The sequence below is a fragment of the Nanorana parkeri genome, unplaced genomic scaffold, assembly GCF_000935625.1.
Source record: "Nanorana parkeri isolate BGI_ZX_2015 unplaced genomic scaffold, ASM93562v1 scaffold1372, whole genome shotgun sequence".
Classification (NCBI taxonomy): Eukaryota; Metazoa; Chordata; class Amphibia; order Anura; family Dicroglossidae; genus Nanorana; species Nanorana parkeri.
The window spans coordinates 117,375-143,024 of NW_017307640.1; the positions used below are offsets into that span (position 1 = coordinate 117,375).

The following is a 25,650-nucleotide window of genomic DNA, read 5'->3' on the forward strand; positions in this document are numbered from 1 at the left end:
AATGACATTTTTTTTCCTTCTCATTTATTTAACCTGAAAACAATTTTTTTTTTGTTGAGCACATGTTTAATGTGGAGCACGGTGATGATGTCACTGCTACTTTTCCAAGGGGATATCTGGGTTTGTAAAGGCATTTGATGCACGCAAAGTGTGTTTTAAATCATTTGTGGCTATTAAGGAATATATTTAAATAAATATTTTTTGTCCAGTTTTAGTTTAATGCTCAACCATGAGGAAAAAAACCCCCAAAACATTGGATAGATTGTGGAAAAATATTTATTGATATCTGCGTATCCAGTATGATGACTTCCCTTCACTTCTTGTGTGGTCACCAACACAGTAGGCAAGGGTAAATAATTCCAAAGTATAAACACAAAACAATAAAAAAATAATTTTCAGTAGCTGGGAAAGGGTTAAAACCAGTGGCGTCACAAGGGGGGTGCGGCCCACACCCGGTGACACCATTAGAGGGGTGACACCAAAATGACTGAGTCATTTTGGTGTCACCCCCTCTAAAAAGTTGGGCACTCGGTCATGGACCGAGATCCCGACAGTGCCAGGAGAGAGGAGGGGACACGGCGGCATACCTCATCCCGCCAGGTGAACGTCTCCTCTCTCTGCCGGCGTCCATCACTAAGATGGCCACCGCAATGCGTCACAGGGGGGGGTCACCCGATCTCTGCTCCGGGTGTCACCCAGCCTCGGGACGCCCCTGGTTAAAACCCTTGTGAGGTTTTTATTGCTATTTGTGTCTCTCTTGGGGGAGTTCCCTTCACTTCCTGTGTGGTCACTGGGACAAGAATTGAAGTAAAATCTCACAAATGGGGACAAATAACAATATATGACATGTGATAGGCTGACAGACCAACAAGACGTCACTCTTTATAATTTCTAGTGGCTTGTAGCAGTACATTAAATGACAATTAGATCATGTTTTGTTTTCATATGTGCTTCAAGATCCCCCGGTAGAGGTTGAGAGGCCCCCAAGTGAAATCTGGACTGAGGATACAACAATGTGGTGACATCAGCGCCGGTTTTATCTGTTTGGTTTTGTGGATTAAAATTGTTCTGCCTTAAAGAAATCAAACCAAAAATCTGCTGCATCTTCAATATCCAACACCAGGAAGTAGATCACAGGGCCAGATGCAGATTACTTCCAGCAGAGAAGATATGATCACATCCTCTTTTGTGCATCCTGCTGGCAAACACAATGGAATATGATGGCACAACATACATGAGAACAGGGGTCCCTTTTGTGATGATCTGCATGGACTGGCTGATGCCACATGGTGGAGCGAGGGGAGGTGAAGATGCTGAATGTGACAGTGTAATCACAGGGGACATCTTGTGATCTTCTTCTCACGGGGAATGGGCACTGTCTGTACGTTCTGTCTCCGCGTGCTGGCGATTCCAGTTCTTCTCATAAACAATACCGGATACAAGGAACATTGTGTCCATGCAGTGGCGTCACAAGGGGGGTGCGGCCCGCACCCGGGTGACGCCATTGGAGGGGTGACACCAAAATGACTTTGTCATTTTGGTGTCACTCCCGTCTGAAAAGTCGGGCGCTCGGTCATGGACCGAACGCCCGACAGTATCAGGAGAGAGGAGGGGACCCGGCGGCATACCTTATCCCGCCGGGTGGCTGTCTCCTCCTCTCTCGGTCTCTGCCGGCGTCCATCACCAAGATGGCCGCCGGCAGGTATCAAATTCAGAATACTGCCGTGCGTGCGCGATGGCGTCATCGCGCGCACACGCGCGGTGACGTCTCGGCGGGGTAACACTCGGACACCGCTCCGGGTGTCACCCAGCCTCGGGACGCCCCTGTGTCCATGACATCTGGTTTTGTCTGAATTCGGAACAGCAGAGAGAACATGTGAATGAAAACAGCAGAACAATGATGGAACGGCTCCTTGGGATGCTGGGTAGGAATGTACGACAATTAGAGGCTGAGCAGAGAATGTGTGTATTCTGGCTGTGATACAACACACATTGGAACACACAGCGCTGGGAGAAATATGCAGCTGCTATTGCTCACCTCTCTTTCTGAAAATGCTAGTTGACTGGCTATCATACTGATCCTCTGATATAATTATATTGGTGTCACTAACCAAAATAGAAGCGGAATTCCTCACAGTACTTAAAATATAAATAATTGGTGGGTGCTCGAAGTGATTGCTATGGATGGCGCCATACCAAAAGCAGTTGAAAAGGTACAAAATCACCAGCACTGTTCTGATGACTTTGTATCTTCTCATCTGGTTTTGGCACATGGAGTGCTGGTGGCTCTCTTTCTTCTCATCTGGTCTTGGCACATGGAGTGCTGGTGGCTCTCTTTCTTCTCATCTGGTCTTGGCACGTGTTAGAAAACACTCCCTGGATGCACAATCGATGGGTCCAGGGGAGAGTGATTGATTCCTAACCGAATGTAATCATATCATTACATGCAGTGTGTAGGTGTTTATATGCGGCTGCTGTTATCGGATTATTATCAGGGCTTAGGGCATAGTTCTCCTTAGGGTAACGGGAGGACACAAACTAGCGTCCTCCCGTCACCCTAGGCTCAGTATACCGCGAGCTAAAGCTCGCGGTATACTGAGACGAACTATGAGGTGAGTGGAAAGCACTCGCCTCATAGTTCTCCTTTAACTTGAATGAGTGACAGCTACCCCTGCACATATAAAATAATACACTGCCCCCCCCGCACACACACACATAAAAAATAAAACTACCCCTGCACATATAAAATAATACACTGGCCCCCGTACACAAAAAAAAAAAATCGCCTGATAACTTTTTTGCAGGGAGGAGGCACAATCCCTGGTGATCCAGACCTCACTAATCACCACTAGCTCACCAGGGATTGTGCCTCCTCGCCTCCTCCCTGCAAAAAAGTTAGCAGGAGAAGGATCTCGGTGCTGGAGCTGACAGGAGCAACACTGCGGTCTGCATCCAACAGAGATGCAGACCGTGTAGCTGCTCCCGCAAGTCAGGTACGCGGTCACCGCGCACTTGACTTGTCAGCTTGCTGCGGGCCACATTGTACCGTAATTGGCCCGTGGGGCGGTTCTTTGATACTGCTGCTCTACAGGCTGCCTGCAGATAACTACAGGAGGGGGCAGAGGCAAGACCAGGCCCCTTGCACAAGGAGAGAGAGCAGCAGTGAGCGGTCTTTATTACAGGATGTTCCTGCACAGAGGCAAAGTGCAGCAGTTGTTTCATGCTGGTTTTAGAGCTGCAGCTAACGATTATTTTCAAAATCGATTAGTTAGCCGATTATTAAGTTCGATTAATTAATTAATCGGATAAACAATAAAATAAATGTTAAAAAATGGCTCCAGTGATGGACTACTAGTTTGTATTGAGATTGCACTCCATCACAGGAGTAAGCTTGGAGCGGTGGAAGTAAAAAAGAAAAGAAAAAAGTGTGGTGTGCAATATAGTGAAATGGAAAGTGTAAAATTATACAGCAATGCATGCAGAATGGCAACGGCTATAGAGGACTACAAAACCCAGCAATAGTACATTATACAGCGCAATGCAGAATATCACCAGCTATAGAGGAGCACAATAAATCCCAGCAATAGTACATTATAGCTGGTGGTATTCTGCATTGCGCTGTATAATGTACTGTTGCTGGGTTTTGTAGTCCTCTATAGCTAGTGGTATTCGGCATTGCTCCACTGTATAATGTATTATTACTGGGATTTGTAGACCTCTATACAGCGCAGTGCAGAATATCACCAACTATAAAGGAGTACAACAAATCCCAGCAATAGTACATTATACATACAGTGTATAATGTATTGCTGGGATTTGTATTACTCTATAGCTGATGGAACATATACAGCACAACGTACCATCAGAATCGTGGAGTGTGAGGCGGGAAGGAGGTGCGGCGTGTAGAACGTGGATGCGGGCGGGTCTGGCAGCGGTGAGCGTGAGTTGGGGAGGAGGTGCGGCGCGCAGCGTGTGTGGAGCCGTGAACAGGGCCAACTGATCAGAAGCCGATTAATAGATTATTGAAATAGTTGACAACTTTTTCAATAATCGATTATAATCGATTATGTCGATTAGTTGTTGCAGCCCTAGCTGGTTTACTGCACAGATCTGGAAGAAATACACAAAAGACATCACCATTCACAAGTAAGAATACACGTGGCTCTTGAATCTGCACAATATTTAGTTCGGCTTTAAATTGTAGTCTCACTGGCCCTTTAAGGGATGACCTAACATGGGGCTGCAGCTGTCACCTTTAGCCCAGCCAGCAATCAGTGTTGAAAGCCAGAGCCAAGATTTCCCTTTCGCTGGTAGTGACTGGAGGGCGGTGAGAGGACACTGCTTGTGCTTGTGTTGCTCCAGTTGTAATCATACAGCCGGCTGTGATAGGTGAAGACTTCACACACCCAAATAATTACGCCTAAAGCTGAGCAGCTAATCCATATGCTGAACCCCATTCAGAGCTGAAGAGGTTGCAGCGTGCACGCAGAGTTCATGCAGCGTGTAGGTTGTTTTGATTTATAAATGATCCATTAGAGTAGAGGTCTCAGCAGGAACGCGGCTCAAAGTCCTTGCACACGGTAAATACAGGCAAGGAAGTGTATGTGTGACCAGCTGGGCTCCTCGCCACCACCAGGAACGAAAGGACATGATAAAATCTCACCGCCATCATTGTATAGGTAGGAGTCTGATGAGTGCATGTTAAATCTAGGATAAGTGTATATTCCATGTCACTAGGGATTCTACACGTCGGGGCGCAGATGACATCGCTGAAGAATCGCTGAGCCGTTCAGTAAGTTACTTGGTAACTGATCCCAAAAAAGGAGGGATTGTTCCCGGCCACGTTCCGCCGACTGTCACATCTTACTCGGCATTGTCTCAGTCTTGTAGATGCAGATCTGAAGAGCGTTGCATCCAGCAAGAATAAAGTAGGGGCCATTTGAATTTTGCATTGCGTTGAAATGAATGGGCTGCCAATGTAATTTGGAACGCAACGCTCGGCAGCTGATGTGCATTGCCTTAGGCCCCTTTCGCACGGGCGGTCTGATCACTCGCGTAGAACTGGGCATCTGATCCTGAAAAACTGACTGGCGGAACCGATCGGATGCCCAATGCTAGTCTATGGGCAGCCAGGTCTAAACAGATGGGTGTCCATTTACACTTGGTTACTCCCGACTTTCCGCCAGATCTAGAAAAACAAATGGAACATTGTTCTGTTTCATTGGACCGGATCGTGCCAAATCGGGGGTAATCCAATGTAAATGGATACATGGGGTCCGGTCATTACAGTTTTTTCCTCCATCTTAATATGGAGGTAAAAACCGGATGACATGGATGTCACAGCAGTGAAAGTGACATCCGATCTGTACTTCTCTGATCTGGAGGATCCCCTCCTGATCAGCCTGTGTGAAAGGGGCCTTAAGGTGCCCATACACTGCTCGATTCTCGTACGAGAATCGAGCAGTGTGAACGAAGACGTGCGACTGTTTCTACTGTACGGTCGCACGTCTTTCGTCTAAGGAGCACGCTAGAAAACCAGCCGAAAATCGTACGATTTTCGGCTGGTTTGAACGGTGCTCGGGAGACAAATGCCGAACGGGCCTGTGTGCGCACAATGCCCGTTCAGCATTGCGGTCATCGGTAGCCCGCCCCTCAGGGGGGCGGGCTTGCGATGATCGAGAGTACGATCTGCCTGTCCAAGATGGGCAGATCGTACGTTTTTTTTAAATGACTTTACAACCATCGCAAGACTAAGGTCTAATGGTTGTAAAGTGTATGGCCACCTTTAGGTCCCTTTCACAAGGGTGGTCCGACTGAGTCCACCTGTTCGTTTTTCAGGCGGACCCAATTGGATGCCCAATGCTAGTCTATGGGCTGCCGGGTCTAAACAGACGACTGTCTGTTTACATCCGATTCCTCTCAGCTCTGGCCAGGTCAGGAAAAACAAAAGGAACAGTGTTGCATTTCACTGGACCTGATTGTGCTGGATCGGGGGCAATCTTATGTAAACAGACAGATGTCCATTTAGATCTGATTCCCCATAGACCATAGTCCATGCTGTCCGGTCATGGAAAAAAACTGGATGGACATGGTAACATCTGACCTGGAGGATTCCCTCCTGATCAGCACGTGTAAAAGGGGCCCTAGCATGTTGAGGTTTTATTATTGCTTCCACTGACCACCAAGGAAAGAAAAGGGGGGGGGGTAATTATTAGTTATGCAGATGACCAAGGAAAGCCGATCAACAAGCAAAGAGCTATCGCTGACACCAGTGATGGGGCTCATTTTACTCCCACCGTGTCTTCAGTGTTCGGTGCTTTTTGGCATACATAAAGTACATTAAATGCATATCTCATCTTATGGGAAGATTGGTGTTGAAATTAATTGTCTAGTGACAGGGCCTCTTTTTAAAGTGAAACTCCACTCTTGAAAGAAAAAAAAAACCCCTTCCAGGTCACATGTCTCGGATGGTTAATTAATACTGAATAATGAATTCTGTCTTGCAGTTTTGAAAACCGCTCTTTTCTTTACTCAGTTGGCTTTTTGCACCTTCTTCTTTTTTTTTTTTTAAAGCTTTGCGGTAGGGGGGGTGTGCAGTGACACAAAATGGCCAACCCCCCCAGTCCTGATCATGTGCCGAAGTGGCCGGTGTTGAGTGAAGCTGAACTGGAGGAATTGGCCCCCAGATCTGAAGATGGTGGACCGGGACTGGTGACCAGAATGAAGAGGAGACTCAGGTGAGCGCTAACATTATAAGGGTACATGCACTTGGGCAAATGGCATCAAAATGGCCAACAGCACCCACCCCTCCAACCCCCCCTTCCCCAACTGCTGCTCCCCCCTTCTCCTGGCCACCTAAGGTGACTAATAAAGTTGGCTGAACGACCAAGAACAAATGCTTGGTTTCCCCATTCATGCTAAACAGTGTGCATAGAAGCATCCCACCCCCATTACCCCGCCAGCTTATTGCATTCTGACAGTAGTGGGTATCCTGCTTTCAGAATACCAGAAAGGTGACTGCAGCTGAATGGCTGCAATCATTGTGCGGCTGAGAATTTTCGGAGTAGCTCCTTCGTCAAAAAAACGATCGAAAAATTGATTCCATCCAACAGAAGCCACACGCTGCCGGAGCTTCGGCCGATTCATATCCGAACACTGCTTCGCTAGCATTAATGACATGCAGCCTTTCCCCTTTGAATCACCCGTTCCATTCTGGGTTTCCGCACATTTTCCAGCTGCTGCAGGCTGGCAGTGGATAGTGGTTATAGACATTGAAACTAATATGTGCGTGTTACCCTATGCGATCATGTACAAAAAGTTCCAAGTTGGCTGTTTCCCCATTCTATACATAAGACAGTCGGGTCTCCATTATTCATGTATTCCTTTACATGTGTCTATTAGCTGCTGTTAATGTGATGGGGGGATTGCCTCATCCAGACATATGTCAGCGGAATTCTCCCGGCATCGGAGGTTCTAGTTCCAACAACCGAGCCGCGTCTATTCCCGGGCCTCCTCCTCCTTCCCGCCTGCTGTTTTAATTCCGCTCGGCGAGGGATCTCTGCGGAGATAATTCTGGGTGCGCCTATTAACCTGCTGTGCTCACGCCGCCTTTCTTTGTATTCCAGATGTTCTGGGACGGTCGCGAAATCCCTTCTCCTGAAATTTATTCCGATCCTTAATTGGCTGCCGAGATATCCCGTCAAAGAGTGGCTGTTGGGGGATATAATATCCGGGATCAGCGTTGGCATCATCCAGCTCCCTCTAGGTACAGACATTGTCTCCCAGCTTCTGAGTGTGAATAACAGTATTGCATTGAGCCATAGAGTTGCTTCCATTGCTCTCCACAGAAGGGGAGACAGCTCAGGCGGTTTACAGGACAGCAATTCAGGAGACACCTGACCGCTAAATGTCAAGCTTCTACCGTGTTTGTCTGTTGGACCAATTGGGAAGAAGTTTGAGGAAGAGCGGACGTCTTAGCAGATGTGCCATTCCTTACCCAGGGATAAATCTACATATGTCACCTTTTTGGTATCTGCAGGTTTAGCGTATGGCCTGCTGGCCGGAGTCCCCCCAGTCTTCGGTCTGTACTCCTCCTTCTATCCTGTAATTCTGTACTCCATATTCGGCACATCCCGACACATCTCCCCAGGTAAGTACACAGCTGTAGGTGTACATGGCATTCATTTTTTTACCAATACATTTTAATTTTGTAAAATTTGCCTGAAAGCAATTGACAGTGCTTGAAGCTGGAGTTTAATCTGCTTAGATTTTGCCTTCTCTGGTTCCTTCTCCACCCTCCATCCCTCATCTACATCATAATGAAATTTTTCTGGCTTTATGTGTTGTCCCACTACGACCCCACCTCTAAATACAGAGGGACCACCCACTACTGGCCCTGATCCCCGCAACTAATGCCTTTTTGGGTTACTGCCCATCACGTTCACTTCTTGGGTTGGTCTTAGACCAGGTCCTTGGCCCAGACCCTACCTCTAAATATGCAGAGACCGCCAACTTGCAGCCCCATTCCTGCAATTAATGCCTTTTTGAGTTATTGCCCATCACACTCACTTCTTGGGTTGGTACCATCCAGATCCTGCCTCTAAATATGCACTAACTGCCCACTCATGGCCCTGATCTATGCAATGAAAGCCTTTCTAAGTTACTCCCCTATCACGCCCACTTTTTGGGTTGATCCTGTCCACATCTCACCTCTAACTATGCGGGTACTGCCCACTCTTGACCCCAATCCTCACATTTTATGCCTTTTTAAATTACTGCCCATCATGCCCACTTTATGGGTTGGTGCTATCCAGACCCCACCATTAAATATGCAGGGACTGCCCACTCATGGCCCCGATCCCCGCAATGAATGTCTTATGAGTTATTGCCCATCATGCCCACTTCTTGGGTTGGTCTCGTCCAGACCCCACCTCTAACTATGCAGGAACCACCCACTCAAGATCCCTTCATTCAATTCCTTTATAAGTGCCAACTGCCATTCCACCCTCCAGTATGAGTGTCTGAACTGGGCCACTGACTTTCGATATGGGAATGAAAGTTGATGCAGCATGAAGGAAAGTGAATGTTTGTATAATAAATATATAAATGTATCAAATATTTTTTTCTTTATTTGGAGACAGAAGCACATAGAAGACAGGTAAGTATGTCTTCCATATCCTTTTTGCACTTCTTTTTCTTCCTCCTCTTGCAGGAACCTTCGCTGTCATCTCTGTGATGGTCGGAAGTGTGACAGAATCCCTGGCACCATCGGATAATTTTATTCTACCGGGTAATGAGTCATGGGTGGATGAGGCGGCCAGGGATGCGGTCAGGGTCCAGGTGGCATCATCCCTAACGCTGTTAGTTGGGATATTTCAGGTAAGATGGATTGTACCATGCTGATACATTGTATTTCTTTAATCATTTATGACCACATGCAGGAACATTTATTCAATTCTCCTTCCCTCTGTGTTGGCAGATCTTGTTGGGTCTGGTGCAGTTCGGCTTTGTGGTGACGTACCTTTCGGATCCTCTGATTCGCGGTTACACCAGCGCAGCGGCTGTTCACGTGACTGTGTCTCAGCTGAAGAGCATTCTGGGAGTCAGTATCAGCCAAAGGAGCCACCCGCTGTCACTCATCTATGTAAGACCCCCGTATTACACAGCTGTTGTATATCACGTGGCATATACAGCATTTTCAGCACCATTTACAGCTGATGTGCATCACCATTGTTTAGTGCACCAACAGCTTTTATATCAAAGGAAGACTTTCCTGAAAAACACATGGAAGCCGCCATTATTGACCTATGAATGCTAGCTGCCTGGCTCTCATGTTGAACCTCTTGCTTTGATACACTTGATAATGCAGATAAGAACCTTTTTATATAGTTCTGAATATTGCAGACAAAGGTTTGGGGCTCTGTCAGGTTTTTATTACTGTGTGTGTGCCCACTTGAAGGCGGTAGGGGCTTCTCTACTTCCTGTCCCTGTGACACCCAGGGTATTTCCCTAGGCTGAACTTCCTGTTTGTCTTGCAAGCATGCCCCAGAACAGTGCTATGTGGAATCCACAAGGCATGCAGTAACACTGTAATAAGCACCGGAGGTTTGTATTTTGGAAGTGTTTTCTTTGGATGGTATCAAACATTTGTATGCTGTTTTTTGGATAGTTTAGTGGCAGTAAGGACATGAGTGAGAAGTTTGAATTCATACTTGGATATGTCGGGCGGTCGAACATTCAGCAGTGCTTCGCTCGGGGTCAACTGTATGTTCCTCTTGGTGAGGGTGGAGAGTATTGCGTTCACCTGAGACCAGAGCCTCTGGGCGATCGGGCAATTCCACCAAACATGGAGGAAATCCCCCCGCGTTGCACAGCCTCGGAAGCAACTTGGCGAGCTGCCAGGTGTCACATGGGCCATGCGACTCGGCACCATGTACCACCTGTACAGGACCTTATAGTTAGCCTCTACTGCTGTCGCATTACGGGAGCAAGAGGCCGTGGTATCCCATATCTGCTGCCACGGTATTTCATCCATTTCTAGTCCCAGGTCAGCAGCCCAACTATGCATGTATTTATGATGATGGCACTTTTTGATGGCAATTCCATTCGTAATTGAAGACCCGTAGAGAAATCAATTACTGTATTTTCTTTATGTTCTTACTTATTGCTCAAAAAATTGAATTTAATTTCAGTTATAATGAGACCCTTCAGCAAGCTGAAGTTCTTGGTTTCCCAGTCTTTCACCGAACCGGCAAAGTCCAAGTCCTTTTCCCTGGCCTTAGCTGCCAAGTCTTGGTTCGGCTCTACTTCCTGGAATAAGCTAGCATAGAGAAGTCTCTTCTTCTTGTGGCAAAGGGGTGGTGGTGGTGGGGGAGGGGGGTCACAAAGGGTTTAAAACTCTTGACAGCACTCAGGAAGTGCCTTATCTGTAAGTAGGACCAATATGGTATGGGGCCTTTCCCAGTAAGGCTGTGGAGATCTTGTAAGGAAAGGAATGCACCACGTTTGAAAAATGTCTTAGATGGTTTGGTCCACCTAGAGACATGAGAGGCAGCTGGCATTGGCATGCCAGGCTTAAAAGCAGAGGAGTAAAAAGTGGAAAATAAGCCAACTTTCTTGACCAAGGTATGGTAAATAAGTAAAGGTGCTTGAATGAGGGTGTGATCGTGCAGAGACCCAGGGATGTGTAATGTCTTTATCCATGGGATAGAATGCAAGGGGGTCGAAGAAAACTCTTGTTCCAATGGGACCCAGTCTTTTAGAGTAGCATGGACATTCCAGTCTACTGTCCTAGCCAGGTAACAGGCCCAATGGTACTTGAGGACTTTGGGAAAACCAATGCCCCCCCCGTATGTTTCAGTGAAAAGAGAGTCCAAAGGCTCACCCTTGGGGTTTTACTGTTCCAGAGAAAGGTGACTCAAACATTTTTGGCTCTATAGACATTTATGGAAGCAGCTGGAAAACATGCTACTAGCTTTCCATTGGTTAAACAAAAAAGCTGAAGCCCGAAAAGCAAAAAATGCTTTAGAATTGGTTGAAAACATTCCCGCTCATGGGTGAATGGGAGCTTGGTGATGAAGCCGGTGATGGGTTAACTGTTATTGAACTAATGGGTTATTGAACTAATTTTCCTTCTTGTATAAGGGCCACATGTGGGATTAGTTATAAAGTACAAAGTACCCGCAGAGGCCAATCAGAATCTTCGAACGGCAAAGTGAATTCTGATTGGTTGCTGTTGGTTTATTGCTCATTGCTCCTGGTGCTGTTTGAGTGACCTCATCGTTGCCTTTTGTCCTCATCGGTGTCCAGGCCATTGTGAATATCTGCGCCAAGCTGCCCAAGACGAACGTCGCCTCTCTCCTCATCGGTGTCATTGCCATCGTCGTCCTGTTTGTGGTGAAGTTCCTGAACGAGAAATACAACTCGAAGATCCGATTTCCTATACCGATCGAGCTGATCACGGTAACGTTTGTAACGGATAATGTTGTATTCTGAGCATACAAGGTTTTATAACCCCACCTGTAAATACATGGGGATCCACAAGTGGCCCTGATCCCCGCAATTAATGCCTTTTTAAAGTTTTGCCCAAAGCCTTTTTCGGGCTTTCTCTGCTTTATTTTCTCCTGGTGATCCTGCCAGTAACACACTTCCTGTCCTAAGGTGACAACGCTCACACTCTCTGTCAGTCAGCTCTCTCCTATCAGCTTGCTGCTTGTTATCACATGAGCACTACAGCACAACTAATCGGCTCCTTGTGCTGCTTCTCCCTCCCCCATTCTTAGCTCTGCTGTGCAAGGATGGCAAGAGGCCGATACCAGGTCAGATTCAGGTACTTACAATGCTTGCATTTAAAAAAAGAATACAGAAATGAATTAAGTTGAATCTTTTATGTCTGAGTTGAGTTCATTTTTAAAGTACATCTCTGCCTTGCGCAGTGCAGGTGTACCCAGGTCACGGTATACAGGATATGCTGTGCAGCAGCTGCACCTGACACCTCCCCTGTCTGCTCTGTGTTTTAGCTAATTGTGGCCACTGGGATAGCGTACGGGGCCGATCTGAACGAAGCGTATGGCGTGGGCATTGTCGGAGACATCCCCACTGGGTAAGCACTGAATAATGTATGAGACTAATTAGTTGCGGCAAGCAAATGTGTGTAATTAAACCTAAATTGTGAAAGTGAAGCGCTCTCTAATGGTAAATTAGCTGATCAAGGAAACCCCAATAATGGGTTCTGTGTCCCCGGCCGGCTTTAATATTGTGGAGGACGGTGGGGGCCATGATGTCCTGTGCCCGCTCTCTGCCTCTCATGGCTACAACATACTGAGACATTGTGGATTCGAATTTTTTATTGTGTTCTAACGCAAGTGTGACTCACGAGATAACAGATTACTCACCTGGTCCTCGGACCTGTGGCGGCCAGCGATCACTTCTCTCCAGCCGTGGTACGTCTCTCGCAGTCCTCACCTCTAATAAAAGTCAATGGACCTGCATAAGACGTGATGGCGTCAGCGGTCCTTAGACCACCGGAGCCCAGGGGACAAGAGGCTGTGGGGACTGATCCAGCAACCTGGAGGGAGGCGGCGGAAACGAGGACCAGATAAGTAATACAGCATTTTCGGAGTCCATTAGACAGAATGAGCACTTAACCCTTGCAGTGCGGGGGTAGCCCCAGTGCAAGGTTAAGGCTTTGATTTTTCTCTGAGTTCTTCTTTAATGGTATTTTATGGTAGGTCCTTAGTAATGTGTAAATGTAACACTTCCAGGTATTACCTCTCGCAGAGATCACAGTACTCTTCCCCCCCCCCTCTCCGGACAATGCCTTTGTCTGTTTTCCATTCCTGAAGGACGGTGCCATCTTTGTTCAGGCACCATCCAGGGCTACGACCTACTGGACTGAGATGCTGACTTGGAGATGACATGATCAAGGTCAAGCTACCGGCACTCAACATCCCCTTTTGATGATACTCTATTGATACATTCTGCACACAAAAGATACAACTGCTGATGCGTTTCTGCCGAAATGGCCTAAGCCATAGCTATGGCTAAGGCCGTTTTGGCAGAAACGCAGCAGTATCTACAAAGGAATGGATGTGAAGTCACCAGCACCACAGACTTGTAATTGTGTCCCATTCGTCATAGGGTCGTCACTTTATAGGTCACTCCATGCTGGCTTGAGAAAGGAACCCTGTGAGGCCCCGAAATGTCACTATATATGTCTGTGAGATGCAATTTCATGCCTGGAGGGCTGGTGATTGGTGCCTGGTGGGGCTTTTCTTCAAACTGATACTGTTGCCGTATATTTGGACATATGAATATTTTTTTCATGCAGACTTGTAGAGTTCCTGACAGTTCCACGTTCATATTCCCTGAATTCTGTGATGTATCTCTCTCTGTGTAAGACATGATGATGAAGACTTCTCCCTATTTGCTGCAGGCTGAAGGCTCCAGTTATTCCAGACGTTTCCCTCTTTGCCAGTGTGGCCGGCAATGCTTTTGCCATAGCCGTGGTGGTCTACGCCTTTACCATCTCTCTGGTGAAGATGTTCGCGGTGAAGCACGGTTACAACATAGACAGTAACCAGGTGAAATCCCCCGCAGTGCTTGTATGTTGCCGGAGAAAATGACGGAGCAATAGAAGTTCTCTGTTCTCTTGCAGGAATTCATCGCTCTCGGTCTCAGTAATTCTGTGGGAAGTTTCTTCCAGTGTTTCACAATCGGGACGGCCATGTCGAGGAGTCTGGTGCAGGAGAGCACAGGAGGGAACAGCCAGGTACAACCCTTTGATAAGAACATCATCTGCTGAACATAGCAATGCATTGAGTTACCCAATTATGGGACAAAGTCCTTTAGCACCCAAAGCCAAAGCGTGCCCCCTCGCCCCCCCATGAGATACTGAAGCAGCATAGGTTGCAGTTTTCCCCCCCCTTTGCACCCACTTCCTGCTGAAGTGCCCAAGGCAGCTGCCTCTTCTGCCTACCCTTTGGCCTGGTCCTGGACTTACTATGTTTTCTAGGGATCAATTTGTTGGTTGTAGCCTGTGATAGCAGTCTTATACCTGACCCTATCACATTCTTTCTTTATACAAATATTTGCATAGCTGTTTTTCCAGTGACATTCCATGTACATTCATTATTTGCACATAAATAAATGGGGGGAAATCGAATGTTCTTAAAGCTATTTTCTGTTCTGGTTGAATGTTCTTCAAATATCGTGGGCAGTAGTGAAATGGGAAAATACCACATTATGGCCTCCTAGATGGAGCTGAGGATCATAGGGAATATATACATCTTAGTAACAAAAGATACAATGTAACAAATCTTAAAGAATACTTGAGGGAATTAGCAGACAAATGTAACCATTGCTACCTCAAGCATTCCCATATTAGAAATGGTCACATTTGTGATCTTGCATTGAGCCTGGCTTGTTTTAGCTAAATAACGCAGCTGAACGCAGCTGGTGTAAATGAGCCCAAAGGGTGGAAATCCACTTTTTACACCTTTTTTTTTTTTTACCAGTGGGGAGAGAATTTATAATGCCTTTGCCCAGCCAGCGACTTGGCAGAGGGTAACATTGAAGGCATGAGCTGATATTTGGGCCCTGTTTTAGGCAAATTCGATCCACTTATTACTAATTACCCCTCTTCTTCCTTCTGAAACTCCTCCCATTTGTCTTTCTTTAGGTCGCAGGGGGCGTGTCATGTTTGGTTATTCTCGTCATCCTTCTTAAGGCCGGTGAGCTGTTTAAGACTCTGCCAAAAGTGAGTTAATTTATAACATGGTGAGTTTATCAGATATTCACCTCTGTCTGCTATAGATGACATAAAAACAGGAAATACCCCAGGTGACAGTGCACAATGACAATTATTGTTCTCCCTTTGTACAACGCAGGAACATTTAGCTCTACAAATATTTTGTAAGCAATGTGACATTGAGAACGCCTATAAATGTTCAATTCGACTAAATACATTCCAGGTGCCGCAAATCAGTTCATTTTCTTTCCAAAGCAGCCACAGCCTGAGAAGAAAAGACCGACCTCTGCCAGCATGCAGCAGAGAAGGACCCTTGCTTTCTATGGGAAAGCAGTAGTCTCTGCTTTCCCATAGAGATGCTTTCTGCTGATTGGAGAGCTATAGCTCTGACTCAACACGGGGCATGTTGAACCTCTGCAGAGAGATCACTGCTTCCAAATGGAGAGAGCAAGGACCCTGCTCTGCAGCATAAAGCTTTCCTATGCAAGGTTTCAGTTTTCATCCAGGTATTGCTGATTTTCTAGCAGGTCTGGTAACATCTGTGGCAGGGGGTTGTCCTTACTCCTACCTTGAACATCTGACGTAAGGTGTGAGCATCGTTCAGTGCAGTAGTACAGTGGGACCAAACTGTGTAATATCAATGCTCCCAGGAGTGTGGGTCCCCTGCAGACTGGATTCAGAAATAACTTCCTATGCACTTCACATTCAAGACTCCTGATAATAAACTAAACCTTTGTGTGAGGTTAAAGAACTGCTACAATCTCTATGTGTTGTCCTAAAGGTTTGTATATCGAATACGCTGCTCACCAGAGACCCACTATTCATTTTACTTGCTACCTGGAAACTTCCCCCGGTCTAAGCAGCTCCTCTCATCATCATCCAGGGCAGCCATCAGAAATTTTGGGGCCCCTTATACGGCTTTAGGCCGGGCCCCCCCCCGCGCCGCTGGATGCAGGTCTTAGTGATGCACTGGACACAGGACCCACCTGAGAGTGACCCTGCAGAGCCCACCATAGATGCTGCACAGCCCATCTGAGATTGTCTATGGTGGGCTCTGAAGGGGTCTCAGGTGGGCTGGTCAGGGCTGCATCCCTCCCCTCCCTCCTTTCCTTCCTTCCTTCCTAGCTCCTCTTACCTGCACACATGGCCTCGTCTGCCGCCGGACCGGCCAGAAGGGACGTCACGCCACTTCCGGCCAGTCCGAAATCAGACGAGCAGCGTCGCTGATAGGGCCCTAGCTTGTTTCAAAGCCGCTGGAGCGACAATGCTGGGGCCCTGCGCTGCTAGGGCCAGGCCTCCGCCTCTTTGCCCTTCACCGTCGGCCTATAGTCATGTAAGGGACCCGGGCAGGCCCCCCAGGCTGCCGGGGCCCCTTACATGAGTATTGGCCGTACCCCCCTGATGGCTGCCCTGTCATCATCTAGTCTACCGCTGGAAGCAAGCTGCCTTCTTCTGCAGCAATCTGAAATCTCTCCTGCAGCAGTCTTGTTGGACACATTGGCATATTCAGTTGTCCACATCTTCCTGCTTTCCTCAACGTTCTATTTCTTTGCATGTTTTCTCTTGCTAGTGCTCTTGGCTTGTAAGGGAACATTCTGTTATTTCCTTGCAAGATAGGTGATATAAATGCTACATGACTGTCATGGCAGAACCATATCGGTATGTGCCATGTTAATCATTTTTCAATAAAATGCCTGACTCAGGTCAGGAGGTGAGGGTCAGAGGGCTGTTATGGCATTGAACCGGTTAGGGGTCCTTGAAACAATCACAAGACCAGATTCAGCTGATAGATGGTGGAGCAGATTGTGGTGCTCCTTTGCTCATTGCTATCTATAATATATGGCTATTTTTGTTACCCCAAGTTAACCCTTCAGTCTTTTAAAATAATGTAGATTACGTTACCCAGCAATCTCCATATCTTAGTGCTGTGTTGTATTTCCGATTTCATTACATGTCTTGGTTCCTTCATCCCAGGCAATACTGGCATCAGTCGTCATTGTGAACTTAAAGGGCATCTTCAAGCAGTTCAGAGATATACCCCTGCTATGGAGAACAAACAAAATTGACTTGGTAAAGCATTATTTTATAATTGCATAAAATTCATGAGACTTCAGAGGTGTATGCATTTCTATGTGGTAGGCAATTAAAGGGGGGGGGGGGTTCGTTTTAGGGGGCTAAATGATGATCTACTAAAAGCTTTGTAATGGGCTCAGGTCTGAGATTTCTATGAATTGTAAACTATTAAGGAAATCTTCCAATCTGCTCTCTTTCAGGTGGTCTGGCTGGTGACATTTGTGGCCACGATACTCCTGAACTTGGACTTGGGACTGGCGGTTTCGGTGGCCTTCTCTCTCCTGACTGTCATCGTTAAGACACAGCTGTGAGTTTTGCTTTGACATTGGTCATTATATGTAAATACAACGCTATCTATGGCCTCATTCGCATGGGCTAAAACTGCCAACGTGCTGCAAGAATCTTCAGATTTCCATGGCTGGGATCACAGGTGGTTGTGGAAGGCAGATGCCGCTCAGCCTGTACAACCAATGACAGGCTGACAGTAGACATGGATGTCCGCCTCTGATTGCCGGTGGTTAGGGACAGATGTCTGACCCTAGATGCATTCTGTCTGCATCCAGGGTCTTGGCCGCTCAGGCGCAAACACTTTCACCTGGGACTCTAGTTGTTTATCATGACATTGTTGTATTGCACCAGTCTAGCCTACTACCTCTGATTGATGCATCTTACCTTTCAAAAGGACTATGCACTTTAATTGACAGCCATTTTCTAAATCCCTAATTAGCAGATATTAACACAAAACAAGTTTGTCAACTGTTAGCTGAAAGAACACTTCATATAGTTCCCATCTGTCACATTGAATGATATTGGAATATAGTTAAGCCCTAAGCCGTTTCCTGCTTAATGTTTGAATGATTATCATGTTCTTTTGTCTGTTGTTCTCCTCTCCCTACAGGCCTCATTACTCCATTCTTGGGCAAGTTCCCAGTACTCACATTTACAGAGATGTGGCTCAGTGCCAACAGGTGAGAGTCAATGACACTGTTTGCTAATGGAGATAATGCAGTTTGGTATTTCTTGTTGCAAACCAATGGACAGAATGCTTTCAAGAGGAGGCAAACTTTTTAGGAATCTATAGCACTAAACTAGAAGACACTCCTACAACTATGTACATGAAATATGATGATAAAACATTCAACAAGATTGTGGACGATGTGTATGTGTCACATTCACATGGTGATGGGCTCTGTGGGTTTATGGCTGACATGATGAAAACAAACCTTTTGTTTTCTCAGACCTTAATAGGTTTTGTTCCAGATGCTGGAGCCCAGAGGATTTGTAGAGCTTTGGGTGGGATAAAGCCTCCATTTCTAGGTCCAAATTTTACATGGTAGCCAAACCTTATTATTAGTCTCCGCTGTCCAGGGGCATTTATAATTATGAGCTGACTGATGCTTAGTGCTCTCTCTCTATGTGAGCTGACTTAGTGCTCTCTCTCTATGTCTGCTGCTGGGTGAAAGAGCTGACTGCTGACAGAACATGAAAAAGGACAAGAGTTGCCTGCTTATGGTAGGGAACCTATTAGGGGGTCACGCTGTTAGGCGGGAACTGTCCTGAGTTTAATCGTTAGGCAGATTGTTTTATGCTCTGGACTTACTATTCAAAGCCCTTCTGCATTCTACCATGTTTGCTGGTTTGCTAAAAAAAAAAGTGCAGGACAAACCTGCTTGGACTGTTCAAGGTTGTCCCTATCTCATGCATGGTTTACCTCTGCCAATGGAAGTTGAGCCTTTTCCCTTTTGCAATATACTGTATACGGTATATGTTATGAGGCCATATTTTTAATACAGATGCGTAAATCACCAACGAAGTACTGATGGGGTGGTCATAATAATCTGTATATATATACACTGTATAAACCTTATGTATTTTAATAAATAAAATATATATATCAAACACTTTACACTAGCCTTAATATCTATTTTTCAGCTCCAGGAAGTGCGTGGCATTAAGATTTTCAAGTCTTCAGCAACAGTTTACTTTGCTAATGCCGATTTATATGCAAACGCAGTTAAAAAGATGGTATGTTTAATGTTCCTTATCTGCAATGTCTTGATGGACATGGCTGCATCTGACTTTCTTTCTCTTTTTGAATTTTATTTATGGAATAACATATTTCTCTATGCTTCTTTTGAAACAATATCTTCACAGAGTGGAATCGAAGTGGATAAACTGATTGAGATGAAGAAAAAAGCTATTAAAAAGGAAGCTCAGCTACAGAAAAAGGCTGAAAAACGGGCCAAGAAAGAACTGAAACGAAGGAAAGGAGGGATGGAACTGGTGGTAAGCACAGGGCAACACTGCTAAGTGAGGGGATGATAGAGATACTTAGGTGGACCTTCACCCTTGAAAATAACTTCTTCTCTCTTTGTTTTACACAATTGGAGATTTTTACCATTTTTTTTTTTTTTTATTGTTTAGGGTTCCACTTCCTGAAACCTCCCATAGCCAAAGATGACGTAGCTCCAGCCACTGCTGTCTCCTGGAATGTCTACATCACATGTCCTAGGAGGCAGTGTTTCAGTGTGAAATTTTATGCATGCGAAGTCAAGCCGCGGGTCTGCCAGATTCCCACGGCGTGTCTACACGTAAGCAAGACCCCCCCCTTCCTCCCACACATGCGCAGACCGTTACAGGATCCTGGTAGACCTTGAGACTTGTCTATGCATGCACAGATTCCGTGCATGTGCAGACATGCGACTGGTCTCTCCCATAGACCTGGCAGAGATCCTTGCTGTCTGTGCATGGGATCTCGTTTTAAGAAGGGTGGAGCTGAGCAATACAAGGAGAACCATAGCTACAATGAAGACAACATTGGACTCCATGGACTACTAAGTTTTTTTTGTTTTTATTTTTATACAGGGACAATTATTAGGGATTTAAAATTTAAGTTTAGCAAGGTAAGGTGAAGTTTCACCCTAATAAATCAGTCCGCCATCTTCCAATCCCAATAGATCAGTACTTGGTGGATACTGGAGAGTTAAAGTTCTCCTCTAAAAAGTAGAAAATGGAGCCATTGGAAGTGGAGATCAAATACAGAATCATAACTAATCCAAGCTTTCAATAGTTTATATCATTATTTTATGCCAAAGGAAAAAAAAAAATCTCAAATTCACAACTTTGATATTTTAGTATGTGAATTGAGTGTTCCAATGAGAAAAATGATCATGCGATGAAATAACAAATGCATTTAAGATAACTCACGAACCTTAGTAAATTGACGCCGTAGCTTTTTCATGTCTTCTAGGCGAATGAGCTTGATTCGATTGCTGTTCACAACTTAAGCACCACAGATACTGAGATCCAGAAAGACCGCGGACTCTTGGAAGAGAACACCGTAAACTGCCTAGAACAAAATCTACCTCCCATCCACTCACTCATCCTGGATCTGAGCACCGTTAGTTTTGTAGACACCGGCAGCATTAAGATGCTGAAAAATGTAAGTGTGGAAACTAGCAGACCTTCTGCTCCAGTACGCCTCAGGCCCAGACCCTGAACACATCTGGTTGTATACGGCTCAGAGATTTTGGTGCATGTTCTTACCAGCATTGACTTTTGTGAATAGAGGTAGGATTGGCATGGGGATTTGTTGTCAATAAAGAACTAATGGTTTTAGGATTATGGATAATGAGGGGTTGCGTTTAAAGGGAATCTGTGGCCAGGCTATGGACATTCAAATATGTACATAGTGTAACATCACTTCCCCCCTCTGGGTGATCTATGTACATTGCAAGAATTTGAACAAACATTGTTAAACAAGATTTTGACCTTTTTCGATTTTGAAGAAAAAGCGGTTTCTTTCACCATGTCCTTTCCAGGCTGATTCTTGGATGGGAGGGTCTGATTCTTGGATGGGAGGGTCTGATTCTTGAATGAGAGGGTCTGATTCTTGAATGGGGGGGTCTGATTCCTGAATGAGGGGCGAGGGGGTCTGATTCCTGAATGAGGGGGGAGTCGGATTCTTGAACGGCAGGGTCGGATTCTTGAACGGGAAGGTCAAGGTCGGATTGAATGGGAGGGTTGGGTTCATCATACCCACCTGGTGCACTTTCAGTGTTCTAATGAGGAAAGTTGCATTGTCTGCATTTTATTTAGAAGTAGTTACCCCTTAGGAAGCATCTCCCTACAAATTACATTTCTGTTGCAGGGGATGATTAGAGTTTGACTTGTATCTTAATGCAGACTTTTGGGAAAATCTGTGAGCCAATCACACCAGCAGGAAATGACATTTCTGTGGGTGTTCCATCCACCAATGGTGTACAGAACGTCTTCAGGTTGCCATATTGTATTTAACTTTTTTTATTTTTTTTTAAGAAATCAGAGTGGCTTCAGGCAATTTTTAATAACATTAAATTACAAAAAAGGCTTGTGTAGCAATTGTGTATGCTATATTACATTTTTATGAAAGTAGAGTTTTCTTTTTAACAAGCAGTACATGAGCTTTATAAGCCCTCACTAACCTCAGTAGCTGCAGGCACTGTAGAGCAATTCATCCACAAAATCACAGCATGACTTGGACAAGGTCAGCGGTTTTGCTGTGAACGTTTGAGGATGTATTGCTCCCCTGTGAAGTGGTTAAGGGTTAAAGTAAAGGGTGGAGGATAAGAGCTGTGGGCTAGGTTGAGGTTTTTTGGAATGGATTGAGGATCAGTGTAGCTAAGCTGCTCACATTACACTGTGGGTTGAGATCATCTTGAATATCAATACACTTCCAAGGCAAGGAAACATAATGAGGGGAATTTATCAAAACTGGAGCAGACGAAATCTGGAGCAGATTTGCACCGCAACCAATCAGCTTCTCTCTTTCATTTTCAAATCTTAAACTGAACAAACTGACGAGAGAAGCTGATTGGTTGCCATGCACAGCTGCTCCAGTTTTGATGAATTCCCTCCAATGAGTGCTTGGAATGTCGGTCTTTTTAATGGCATTGGTCTATTTTGTGTTGTTTTAGCTATTTCGTGATTTCCATGAAATCGATGTGAACGTTTACCTCGCGGGATGTCATGGTAAGTAAAAGCGGGTCATAAAAGTAATTATACATTTTAAAATGAATGATTGAATAAATGATTATGTTGAGCCCAGAAGATATCCCCTTCGGTACCACTTCCCTAAATATAGAGAAGGATAACTCTAGAAACTAAATGAGATTTTTCAGAGATGGGGAAACGGTCAAGAAACACAAGTTATACAAAAATAAAATGTATTTAAATACAAAACTTCAAAAATTAAAGTGGGGGGCGTGTCCGGCCGCCGATCGTAATGGCCGCACTGTGAGAGAGCTCCGTTCTCACAAGCCCTGTCAGCGACGTAATAAACAGCATCCAGGAGCCTGTCTCACCCGCAAATAGGTCAGGTATCTGCCTGCTAGCCACAGGACCTCTCCGATCATGCCTAAAAGAGGGAAGGGACATCAGAAGCCCCAGAAGATGACAGACTTTTTCCCAGCCTACATTTTCAATAAAATAAATATTGTTGGGAAAAAAAAAAATTTAAAAAGTAACACTAAACTCCGGAGTTAAATCCTAAAAATACATTCAAGTCCCTGAACTATTATCAACAATGTATCTTATTTGTGTATCACTTCGCTGGAGATCCTCCAATCATCTCTGAATTGGTGCTGACACTGTCCTTCCTTCTGGAGGGGGGCTACTTTTGTCCCCCATGGTCTCTGTGTGTGTTGTAAAGTAGTCACCGCTCCAACCTCGCTCCTGTGACGGACTACAATCTTAATACAAATTAGTAAACTAAACATAAGATTGTAGTCCATCCCGGGAGCGAGCATGGAGCGGTGACTACTTTACAACACACACAGGGACCATGGAGAACAAAAGTAACCCCCCTCCAGAAGGAAGGACAGTGTCAGCACCAATTCAGACCAATTCAGATATGATTGGAGGATCTACAGCTGTGTGATACACAAATAAGATACATTGTTGATAATAGTTAAGGTACTTGAATGTATTTTTAACATTTAACTCCTGAGTCTAGTGTCACTTTAAGATATATACTTTATGTAAGTTTCCAACCTCTCAGTTAACCTCCATCCAGGCCCACTTATTGTAAACCACTTTTATCGTCATACATTAGCTGAGATATAATGCTTTTAGTACATTAATCAACTGTAATGTAAAAAGTGGACCCAATTTCTGTGACACATTTCGTAGACCGCCTGCCCACTTCTTCAGGATGGAAGCAAGTCACTACAAATATATAAAAACATCATTATATTCAAATTATTTATTGTATATAATAGTGTAGCGTCCCCCATTTCTCGGTCAGTGATACCCAATGCAAAATAACACTACCATTGGCTAGGTGACCCCAGTGGAGATGGTAAGGAAATTGTCTCCCTCATTCATTAATGTGATGGGGGTACTTTAAAAAAGGTCACGTGTGTAGATAAATGCCCGCAGTGCCATTTGTTTGGGCTGCCACCGTTGCCGGTTTGCAGAAGTTCTTTGCTAGTTCTCTGTGTAATGCCCAGTCACTTCTTGCCTGTGGTACAAACCCTTCATACATTGCATTAAAAGCTGAACTCCGTGATAAGCAAATATTGTCCTCATACAAGAGTCATATGTATCCTTTCTTGACTCTTGGTGAGCTTTGTGTATGTCTTTAAGACAGAGGCCTGTACACTATAAAATGTGCCTATGGTGTGCCGCCCAGCTCCTGGCAACCAGTGATGTCATTGGTTGCCAGGATCATGGCGGGACGCCTGCCAGAGCGAAGAAAAGTCAGCCTGTGGGTCGGTCTCTTTATGCCTTTTAGACAACAAGCAAGTAATGTGATCATATTTGTGATTGTGACAGAGAGTGTTCTGGAAGAGCTGGAGGTGGGGAACTTTTTCAGCAAGACGATCACCAAGTCTCAGTTATTCCCGTCTGTCCATGATGCCGTCACTTTCATCACAGACTCATCAGAACATCAAGAAGTCCAAGAGAATCACGTGAGTTGAAAGATACTTGTAATTGAAAGGAGCCTTATTCATCGAATGTATGAGATGCCGGCCCACTAAACCTGATATTATAAAGGAATACTTTTTCAGTAGCAGCCAAATTCATTGATTCTACAACCACAAACCACAAGAGCACAATGGAGATTCTCTAGAATGTGGGGGGAACCCCTTATAATGGGCAAAGCAAGTGTGCAGACCCGAGAACTCGAAAAGGGATGGTGGGAGCCCCTCATAATGGACTCAGGAGGTGTGCAGATATGTGAACTCAGCATAGACATAGTGGGAGCCCCTCATAATGAGCACAGCAGGTGTGCAGAGCCAGGAACGCAGTGTAGAGATGGTGGGGGCCCCTCATAATGGTCACAGGAGGTGTGTAGACCTGGGAACTCAGTGCAGAGATAGTGAGAACCCATCCGACCCGGGAACTAAGCTCAGGGATGGTGGGAGGCCCTCATAATGGGCACAGCGGGTGTACAGACCTGGGAACTCAGCTCAGGGATGGTGGGAACCCATCATGATGGGCAGAGCAGGTGTACAGACCTGGGAACTCAGCACGGGGATGGTGGGAGCCGCTCATAATGGGCACAGCGGGTGTACAGACCTGGGAACTCAGCACGGGGATGGTGGGAGCCGCTCATAATGGGCACAGCAGGTGTGCAGACGCAGGAACTTGGCACAGGGATGGTGGGAGCCCCTCATAATGGGCACAGCGGGTGTGCAGACTCAAAAACTCAGCATCGAGATCTCACTAATCGACACCCTGGAAAATAGAAGAGACTGCTGCCTGGTTTAACTTTCCAGCATTAACCAAACACTAAAAACATCAGGTTTAGGCAGAAGTGTAAATTACGCCAGTGCGCTCCTCTCCAAAGACAGGTTTGGGCCATTTTTTTTCCTTTACATTCCTGAACGCTGCTCTAGATTACAGAGCCAAATGCCACTATGTGCATGGAAACATTGGTTATTATAGAGCTGCATTCAAAGGTGTAAAAGAAAAGGCCGCACGGGTCTAAAAGTGGCGTTTTTTTTCATTGAGCCCCATAACAGCCATTGTTAACAGCTTTCTTCTTTCTTTCAGATCTCTTTCACAAGGATGTAAAGAGAAGAGAGCGCCGTAGTGGAAGAGCAGCACTAGAGAAGTCTGGAATGATGTCGCATATTATACTGGATGTTCTGAGCTGCCCTGAGGATGTCATTCTGCTTTTACTGCCACCTTGTGGAGGATTTGGGTTTTTCGCCAAGCGTACTCTACGTTTGCTCTCTGAGACTTGATTATGATTTTAGAAGAACTGCAACCTTATCGGGGCAGGCATTTTTTTTCAGTGCCCTCGTGCCTCTAAGACTTTGAATTATCATTTTTTTAAAGTGGCT

The 25,650-nt window shown here is 45.5% G+C and overlaps 1 protein-coding gene across 1 annotated transcript; it reads left to right on the forward strand.

Annotated features, from left to right (window-relative positions):
• The first annotated feature begins 6,579 nt into the window (after nt 1-6,579).
• On the forward strand, nt 6,580-25,397 carry LOC108797966 (solute carrier family 26 member 6-like). Its single transcript, XM_018569656.1, has 19 exons — nt 6,580-6,737; nt 7,626-7,765; nt 8,039-8,149; nt 9,212-9,378; nt 9,479-9,643; nt 11,809-11,961; nt 12,519-12,601; nt 13,934-14,081; nt 14,156-14,269; nt 15,179-15,256; nt 17,222-17,317; nt 17,521-17,627; nt 18,219-18,288; nt 19,253-19,345; nt 19,475-19,603; nt 20,571-20,762; nt 22,276-22,330; nt 24,134-24,270; nt 25,358-25,397. Exons 1-19 carry the CDS (start codon nt 6,607-6,609, stop codon nt 25,376-25,378), a joined length of 2,190 nt encoding a protein of 729 aa, XP_018425158.1. The 5' UTR covers nt 6,580-6,606; the 3' UTR covers nt 25,379-25,397.
• The last annotated feature ends 253 nt before the right edge of the window (nt 25,398-25,650 follow it).

What these genes read in the sequence shown, in the direction of transcription:
- LOC108797966 (XM_018569656.1), top strand. Translation starts at nt 6,607, where the DNA reads ATGGCCAACCCCCCCAGTCCTGATCATGTGCCGAAGTGGCCGGTGTTG. An exon ending in CAAACGCAGTTAAAAAGATG is followed by an intron (nt 19,346 to 19,474) that starts GTATGTTTAATG and finishes ATATCTTCACAG; the next exon opens with AGTGGAATCGAAGTGGATAA. An exon ending in GCATTAAGATGCTGAAAAAT is followed by an intron (nt 20,763 to 22,275) that starts GTAAGTGTGGAA and finishes GTGTTGTTTTAG; the next exon opens with CTATTTCGTGATTTCCATGA.